Source organism: Podarcis gaigeae, assembly GCF_964106915.1.
Source record: "Podarcis gaigeae genome assembly, chromosome: 2".
In the NCBI taxonomy this organism is placed as follows: Eukaryota; Metazoa; Chordata; class Lepidosauria; order Squamata; family Lacertidae; genus Podarcis; species Podarcis gaigeae.
The window spans coordinates 64,253,366-64,262,714 of NC_139679.1; the positions used below are offsets into that span (position 1 = coordinate 64,253,366).

The window sequence follows — 9,349 nt, forward strand, 5'->3', positions numbered from 1 at the left end:
TTTTTAAAAAAAAATGCACACAAGGTAATAAGACTTGGACATAGGTAAAAATATGATTCTCTTTACTAGGACACATGACAGACTTGATGCAGAAAAACAGATGGTACAGGGTAAATTCTGAAAACACATATCTAAAAGAGCCATCAGTAATCAAGTGTTGCGTTAGGAAATAAACCAGACTAGTTTCAGTAGCAAATGGACATGAAGGCCACGTAAGTCACAACTCAAAGAGTCACCAACCTCTTTAACAGAGGTTTAACAAGCATGCAATGCTGCCGCCTCAACATTTTGGTAGCATGCATCACAGGCAGAATCATGAATGATGGGAAACAGTGTTGAATAGAAAGTGGCACAGCATCCATATGCCTCTCATTATAGTCTACGACCTCCCTGTATCTTTCCATTCCAGCTCAGCGCCAAGAGAAACTTGAATCTAGTTTTAATGGCAACACAGTAATTTGACATTCAAACAGATTACTACTGAAGGGCTTTCCAGGCCATTCTGAACAATGTTGGGTAGTTTCCACTGGGGATTACCAAACTGTCTTAAAGGAGGGTGTCTCGTTTTGCTGCCAAAGACTAGTTTATTTGAAAGTATCCAAAATTGAAAACGCTGATGGGATTTGTAGTTCTACTATAATTAAAATTCCTCTAGGTCATTTTAAAAAAAGAAGCCACTGTTTCCTCAAAATACTTGTATCAAGTTCTTTGGTTATACAAGTGATCTGGTTTTTTGTTTGTGTAACACAGCTGGACTGAACCAGGGCCGTGTGACTATGAAAGAGATATTTTGTTTCCTGCACATTGTAACTGAATGTGGTATGCTACCAACGTAAAGTTCCATTAAAAAAACAAAGAAGAAGAAGAAAATAAACAATGAGAATGATCTTGCGATGTTAGGGGCTGTTGTGCTTCCCGGCATGGGCACCCATTCTCTGTGGATCTTGAGAAGGATAATGGATAGGACCCGGAGCTCTCATGAAAGGAGGTGGAGGACCCATCGCATGAAACATGTGTGGCCCAAAACCTGCGGAAAAGAGGACAGACAATCTTTGACACTTGATCAAAGCTTTTATAGGTAAGAGAAAATTCTCTGAATTTGTGACTGGCACCTGACATACTCCTTTAATTAATGTCAGATACCTTGATTTTGTTGTCTTTAACACAATTTCTTTTTTATTTTATTTGTTTTTTTAATCCATCTTGCTTGGGTAAACCACATGGCACTCTGTGGGCTGTTTCCTAGCAATCAAGCACAAGACTGGGCTGCAAATCTTCCACAGAAAAATAGTCTGACCCCACAATTACATTTCCCACAATGTTGCTTCACAAGCAATCGCTTCTCTGTTCCTAAATGCCATGATAAAATTGAGCGGGATGAATAAAGAAGGAAACACGCTCAACTAGCCTTCTCTTTAAGTGAATACCAATAAAAGATGTTCTGGAGGGCCAAGTTTGCCTATACCTGTCCTAGAGATTAACTAAGCAATAGAAAGTAGATCCATAGATGCAAAGACAAGACATTCTGCCACATATTTCCCCAGAAAACAAAGGAAAATTACCTGGGGGTGGTGGTGGAGCAATGCCAGGCGGGGGTGGCAGGGCAATGTTCACCACAGCTGGAGGGCCACTGGGAGGTAGGTTGAAGTAGTTTGCAGAGGCTGCCTCCTCTTCTGCTGCAGGAGGAGGAGGAAGAGCTGTGGGGACACAAAAGCCTTGATGTCAACCTTTTTCAGCAGACGAGAGCAACCCAAGTCCATGGAGCACTACTGCTGTCCATTTTCTCAATGTCTATTATAGTTTGTATAGGTTCAGTAAAGGAATTTCCTTCCCTATCAAAGCTACCTGACTCTAAATCAAATGCCTCATCTTGCCAAGGCCTATATTATTAGGTTTCAAATAAGCTCAACCACCCAACCTTTAAAGCAGATGGGAGAAATCTGCAAGGCACTAGATGTTCTTGGACTACAACTCCCATCATCCTTGCCCCATTAGCTGTGCTGGCTGGGGCTGATGGGTGCTAGAGCCCAACAACATTTGGAAGACCACAGGTTCCTCATTTCTGCCTTAAAGTATAACTTAACTCCCTCCATCCATCCAGGGTCCTTTACCTTTAGTTTTTACCTCCCTCTCTTCTGATAAACTTATTCACAGACTCTCTCGTAAGCAGTTTCCTTCTCTAGTCCTAATTCTGCCAGTCTCTAGCTATGCCAACTTCAAAATGAGACCCTCTTAACCTCTCAGAATAAAAATGTTTATTTCGTCCCCGTTTTCCAAATAAACAGAACAAGAAGAGCAATTTTTCTGCAATTCACCTTGTCTAGAATGTCAGAAAACCCATGTTTCTGAACAAGGAGCACTTTCCTTACCTCCAGGTAATCCCGGCACTGGCTCCAGTTTTATACCGGATTCTGTGATTCCTTCTCTTTCCTTTTCTTTTCCTCTGGCTGCTTGAGACCTGAAACCAAATCAAAGCATTTGAATTATGGTCAAGTATTAAGCTGGGTGGATGCTGGACTTCCAGATTTTAAAAACAGCTCTTTGGTCTTGGTCATGGTGACTAGTTTGGAATCTGCTGAATTGATTGCTTCTGTCGAAAGGTGTCTTTTGTACAGGTACTGTAATGAGCTGGGATTACAGGTAAGACCTCTCCCCTACAGTAGCTGCTTCTAATCTCAGCTTGTTACATAGAGTGAAGATACCAGGTAGCCTGACATCTGGCTGGTTGTTAGGGGATCAAATGCACATCAGTCTCTGACTTTTGTCTTCTGGGTTTCTGGGGGTTTTCCTGTTCTTCTTCTTCTGTCTCTCACAGCTACAATAAACCTACCATTAAAATTATGGACTGGTCATTTCTTCATCAGAGGGCAAACGGGCAAATTTAGCAGGGGATCAAATACTTTCCCCCCTCACTGTATAGATAGGAAGAGAACCGGGTAGCTTTCTTAGAAGTGTCATAGCTCTATGAGAAGCTGCCCGAGTTCAGCTTGGAGAATAAGCAAGATGGTGCTCTCAGCTAACTGCAGAAACTGTCAAGGCAGAATCTCTGAAAGAAAAATACATGTTGCCATCACTTGATTTCCTTATCACTCACCTGCCCCATTTCACATTAAGCCTGCGACCATTGACAATGAGCTTGTTGAAGGACTTCTCTGCTGCCACTTCTGCAGCTTGTCGGGTAGCAAACTGGATAAATGCACACTGTTGCCTCTGCACAACAGTTATTGTCCGGATCTCACCAAACTGATAGAAGTGATTTCTGAGGAGGAAACATATTCCAATAAAGAAATGCCCCTTTTCACATTCCTGAAGTCTAAGATGCTTCAAACCTAATACACTCCACAACCTCAAAGCTTATTGTGCAGACATACCAAAAGACATGCAACCAACATTGCCAAGCCATACCATCTGAAGTAGATCCAAAAATGCACTTACCTAAGGTCAGTCTCAGTGATGGTGTCACCCAGGCCACCTACATACAGCGTTGTAATTGTCTTGTCATCAGGTGGGTCCAAACGAGGCATTGTGGAAGCTCGTTTGAGAAGCTTGTCAGCCACAGGATCATTAATTCCATAGTAACGATCTTTGATATTCTGATCTGCAAGCGGATCATCTGGATCTGTAGGTTTCTCATGTCTAAGGATTCAAGAGCAATATTTCATGACATTTGTTGTTAAGTGCCAATTTTACCTGTCTCGTCTAACCTTTTAATTACTCAGACATCTGCTTTCTTGATAAAGTTTACTTTTTCACCATAATTATACCTGTAGGGACATTCTTCTCCTCTTTTGCACTCTCCTTTCACCCAGAATGAACAGATATGTGGACGGTTGCGTTTATAGTAAGGTGTGGTCCGAGCCAGTTTCAGCAACATGTCACTGGTGGATGTTGCCTTTCCTAAAGCACCAACAGGTCGGGTGCCATCAGAGTTCATGATCTACAAAAGCAGAGAAACAGGGATGTACACAATAAAACCAGGTGGAAAACACATGTCTTAGTGATCTGGTTCATTTACTTTAACGCCACTAATTACACAAGAAACATTACTTCACCTCTCTTTCCATATTTTGGGTGTAATACTCTTTGTTAACATCCGACTTGGGCATATCATCTTTAAGTGAGAGTCCAGCATCTCGAACCTGAATAGGCAAACCTAATATATAATGGGGAAACAGAAAATTAATATAAAAGCAAAACAATAATGCCCACAAACGTTATAAGCAAAGTATTTAAGCAAATAGTTTGAGAGCATTTGAAAGTAGATCCTCGACTAAAACCATGGACCTCTGTCCAGTTATTTCCCTTAAGAGAAGCAGGCTGAGCACATACTGCAAGAGACAATTTCAACTTCATCTCCACTATTAAAAAATGCCAGCAATGACTGCCTAGCTTTGGAAAGCTGATGCTAAATTCAGACTCTCCAAGCAGAGGGAATAGCACTAGTATGTGCCATGCAGGCCCAAATGTGGAAGGGGAGTCCATATACAATCTGTTTTTGTACTGAAATTGATTTTAGATGTTTAAATTTTGTATCACTCAGCATTCCTGGATCCTTTGAGATGAAGAACAGGATATAAAATTTTAACAACAACAACATTCTATACTCGGCAACAATATGTTAATTTTGTATTTGCACAGTACAGTTAAATGATAGCTACACACCATACTCCAGGTCAAGAAGGCAGGTCTGACAAACATTTTTCAGCTTGCTGCATGTTTGGCACACTTCTGTCTTCTTAAAGCGCATCCGTACACCCGGGCACCAACGAAATACTGTGAATGGCCTAGCACAGATCTGAGACAAGATTGCATTAACATGTAGCAGCCTATCTAACTATAGAAGAACACATGACTAGTGCACTTTCAGTTGTCAACACTACATAAACTCAAAACAAGGGAAGTAATTATTGGAAGACTCAATGAGGATGGGAACTGATTGCAATGTGTTTAGTCCTTTTTAGGCAATGCTATCTTTGCTGTTCTCCATTATTCCATTGTGGAAATGAATGATACGTTTTGCTGTGTAGATCTAGCAACACTGTTGTATACATGTTCTATTGACACCATTGAAGTGAATTGAACTAAACTAAACTAAACTGCATGAGTAAGATTTAATGCTTATCCTTTATTGCTGTGACACTAAATTGTCAGGAAATATTTCTACCAGTAATACAACCACCCTTTAAAATTATGTCACTGTAACATACTCTCTTTTGAATGACAAACATACCTTGCATTCTTTTCCATATTTCTCTTTGGTCTAAAATAAAGGAAAATACATGTTAGAAAAAATAACTGTATCCCAAGATTATATGCCTTTTGAAATCCAGTTTACCTTGTCAACTCCTACAAATTATCTCTACAATATATGTTAACTGTACTGAATGTTACTTTATTTGCTCAGACTGTCCTAGGGAACAGAAGAGAATTCACACTTTCTCTGATAAGAATATGCAAAAACCTCTGACCTCACATCTCTTTCTAAAGAGACTGAAAATCATATTTCTACAAGAAATGTTATCTTGATCTCCCTTCCAAGCATAAAGGATACTGCCTGCCAGGGATTCAATGGAAGTAGTCGTTTTTTATACACAAAAGGGAAATGTTTCTTACATTAAATCTTTGTGGGAATGGCTGGTTACATAACAGCTGTGCATGTACACCAGAGTGTAAATTTGAGCATTAGTAAAGAATAACTTCAGAGAAAAATGATTCTTATGGAGAGCCTGCAAACACAAATTGAGGCACATCACTATGATCAGTCAAACTGATTTTAAAAGGATTTATAAATTCTTAATTTCCAATCACAGGCAAACAAGTGATCTAAATACCTACTAAGATATTCATCTCAATATATTTAGCATAATCTTCTACCAAGGAAACTATAATACAATACATTGCTTATTCTTGCAAGTGAATACACAAGAACAATAGGGACCCCTGACCATTAGGGCCAGTCGCTGACAACTCTGGGTTTGCAGCGCTCATCTCACTTTACTGGCCGAGGGAGCCGGAACAACTTCCGGGTCATGTGGCCAGCATGATTAAGCCGCTACTGGTGAACCAGAGCAGGGCACGGAAATACCATTTACCTTCCCGCCGGAGTGGTACGTGTTTATCTACTTGCACTTTGATGTGCTTTCGAACTGCTAGGTTGGCAGGAGCTGGGACCGAGCAACGGGAGCTCACCCTGTTGTGGTGATTCGAACCGCTGACCTCCCCGATCGGCAAGCCCTAGGCTCAGTGGTTTAGACCACAGTGCCACCCGCGTCCCTATTCACAAGATCAATACCTTAATCTAAAACATATTTTCTTAGAAGCAAAATCCATCACATAAAGAGTACATACTTTATAACAATGAAGTCAGAATTGGAAGTTCCCTGCAAGTTAATATCCTCTTATCTTTGTTTCATTCTGCTGATCTTTAGTAATAGCCCACAATAAACACATACCATTCGAATATAGGGGTTTTCTCCAAGACATGTCTGGCACAAAATGGGGAAATCCTACACAGAAGAAAATAAAATAATTTCACTGCAAGCACATTTCACCAACCCTGAATTCAAAAACAGGATGTCTATAAACATGTCTATAAACAGGACGTTTCAAATTGAATGTGAGAACGAACAACTCAGACATTCCTAATATCAGTAAATGGATCTGATGTAAAGCATTCAGTGTCACGGGCACTTCTGGGCCTGGGTGCTACTTATGTGTACAGTATCAGCTTTATTTTTAAGTGCTGTGTCACAATAGCAAAAAACGGCAAGAGGAGAACAAATGAGTGCAAGTCAAATCTCCTGGTTTCTTCAGCCCGTGAGAGAAAGCACAGCAATGAGTTCTCACGTTTAAAACATGCAGTTAAATACATCCTCCTAACTGCACTTCGGCATATTAGGCGAACAGCCCACACGCCCACTGCTGCACTGTTGCTCAGCAACAGTTAACACCTCACTAGCTTCGCTAAGCTAGATTCTCCCCAAAAACGTCTCTTTTACAAGGTGGGAAATCGTGGTTAGCACGAGGCTTCTCGTTGCCGACTCCCAGGACTCCCTTGACCCGGCAAGAAGCAGGAACCCAGCTGCCTCACTGGGCGGGCGGGCGGGCGGCAGCGGATCCCTCGCCCGCAGGAGACTGAAGAGCCCCGAGTACCTCCCCCCACACCCTTCTCCTTCCCGCCCCGGCACCCGAGGGAACCACCCGGCCCCGGGGGATATTTACCGCATCCTCCCAGTTCTGCCGATTATACGTGTTGGATCCCAGAGACGTCGCCATCTTGGCACGCCGAACAGGGGCGCCCGGAAGTAGACTGTCGGCACGCCGGAAGCGCTCCACACGTAACCTCGCCATAGAGATAGAGACGGGTAGAGTGGCAGTGCCCCGCCCCACCTTTGCAACGGGGAACCGGTGGCCCTACAGACCGGAGGAGGGGGCTTTGGGGGGGGGGAGGGAGACCTATTTCTCCCATCAACCCAAGGCAGCATGGCCGGTGTCCAGAGAGCTCAGCTGTACTGAGAGGTCACAGGTGTCCTGCTACTGTTTGCACAGGATTGCAGCCTGTCTGGAAGCCATAGAATGATAAAATCGTGGAGTTGGAAGGGATCACGAGGGTCATCTAGTCCCACCCCCCTCCGTGGTGTTTAGTAGGAAATGCCTAGTGGGAAAGTGCTCGGTTACAGCCCCCACAGGCCAGTGGGTAGAAGCGAGACGTGAGAGGTAGAGCTGAGTCATAGAATCATAGAGTTGGAAGGGACCCCAAGAGTCAGCTAGTCCAACCCCCTGCAATGCAGGAATATCAACTAAAGCATCCATGGCACATGGCCATCCAACCTCTGCTTAAAAACCTCCAATGAAGGAGAGTCCACCCAAGGTAGACCGTTCCACTGTCTTACTGTCAGAAAGCTTTTCCTGTTGAGTCGGAATCTCCTTTCTTGTAGCCATGGGTTCAAATCCTACCCTCCAGACCAGTCGTCTGCATACTTTTACATGTCACCCCAAACTCTGAGCAGTGCAAGATTCCAGAGGTCTTGGCCCTTGCCCAGGGATTTTTTTCCTTCGGCATGAGGTACAGCAGGGACTGTGGTGTCTTTATGATTAAGAGTTCCATTTACACATATATACAGTGGAGGGATCTCCAGCATTCACATCTCAAGAGGAGCTTGCAGCATTGGATTCAAAGGCAGCCAAACAGCCATCCGCCTCTCTTTTCCAGCTTGTCCCAGCCAGCCCACCAAGAGATCTGCCCTCCCTTCTCACCTTCTTTTCAAACCTTTATTTCTGTCTACATCAGGGGTGGCCAACTCATCTACCAACAGAGTCATAAACTGGCAGTGATCTACACCCTTTGGGGGGTTCAGGTCAAAGTTGTTGAGCTTTTTTTTAGGGGAGCAAAAGTTGTTGAGCTTCTTTGGGGGGAGCCAGTGATGATCTATAAAGTGATCTACCACAGACGTCCAGTGATCTACAGATCATGATCTGCCTGTTGGACATGCCTGGTCTACATCATCCAGGCTGAAACCCTAAACATTTTCTTTCTCTGCCCACTGGCACACACAGTTGGATGAGAGTCCCCCCTCCTTTCTCACACAGGTTTCATGCTAATGATAGGCTGATGACTGGCCATCATCAGCCAGCTCTTAACATCTTATCTCCTACCTAGGTGGTGCCCTGGTCTGAAAAACAAGGTTAGTCTGCATAATCAGTGCTTTAACCCTAGCTCCCAGGAATCTATAACAACACTGAAGAGGGTTTAGCTCAAACCTCCGGATGAGTCCTCCCAACAGTTTTATGTAGGTGTTAAAGCAGCACAGGGGAACAAGATGGAACCTAGAGGCATCCCAACTGCTCTGTACTGGAGCCACTATGAAATCGTACCTGCAGATGGGCAGTGTTGTTCTCATATTCTGCTTGCAGGCTTTCCCCAGGCATTTTGAGAGCAGGGGGCTGGACTATAAGGGCCACTGGCCTAATCTAGGTGGCTCTTGCATTGTTTTCAGATGGAGGAATTTGTATCTCACACCAGGGATCATCTCATAACCAGACATTCCATGAGTCTACAAGGAAAGATGCTTTTCCTAAAATGGGAACTATAGGTTATAATTTCCAGGAGTGATGCCCAATTAATATTAGTCTGATAATAGTAAAGATTCCAATTGGCTCTTTATATAGCAATTAAAAAAAAAATGATAGGTGGCAATTTAAGCACAGGTACTTGCAGTATGGGGCCAATTTAAACATTACATGGCAGCAACCATTGGCTGTAAAAAGGGGCAGTCTTATAGCAATTTAACCATCACCAAGTAATGTCAGTAGCAAGTGATAACTCACTGCCAGCAGCTAGGAGCTGTAC

The 9,349-nt window shown here is 43.1% G+C and overlaps 1 protein-coding gene across 1 annotated transcript; it reads right to left on the reverse strand.

Moving 5' to 3' along the window:
- Window positions 1-41: 41 nt before the first annotated feature.
- On the reverse strand, window positions 42-7,581 carry RBM22 (RNA binding motif protein 22). Its single transcript, XM_083728702.1, has 11 exons — window positions 7,222-7,581; window positions 6,453-6,506; window positions 5,231-5,260; window positions 4,663-4,795; window positions 4,053-4,153; window positions 3,765-3,937; window positions 3,436-3,636; window positions 3,095-3,259; window positions 2,370-2,458; window positions 1,563-1,697; window positions 42-1,027 (listed from the first exon to the last, which is right to left on the reverse strand). The coding sequence occupies exons 1-11, from the start codon at window positions 7,348-7,350 to the stop codon at window positions 897-899; spliced, it is 1,341 nt and encodes a 446-aa protein (XP_083584828.1). The 5' UTR covers window positions 7,351-7,581; the 3' UTR covers window positions 42-896.
- Window positions 7,582-9,349: the final 1,768 nt, after the last annotated feature.

What these genes read in the sequence shown, in the direction of transcription:
- RBM22 (XM_083728702.1), bottom strand. Translation starts at nt 7,350, where the DNA reads ATGGCGAGGTTACGTGTGGAGCGCTTCCGGCGTGCCGACAGTCTACTT. An exon ending in AAAACCCCTATATTCGAATG is followed by an intron (nt 5,261 to 6,452) that starts GTATGTGTTTAT and finishes CCTTTATTTTAG; the next exon opens with ACCAAAGAGAAATATGGAAA. An exon ending in AATATGGAAAAGAATGCAAG is followed by an intron (nt 4,796 to 5,230) that starts GTATGTTTGTCA and finishes ATCTTGTCTCAG; the next exon opens with ATCTGTGCTAGGCCATTCAC.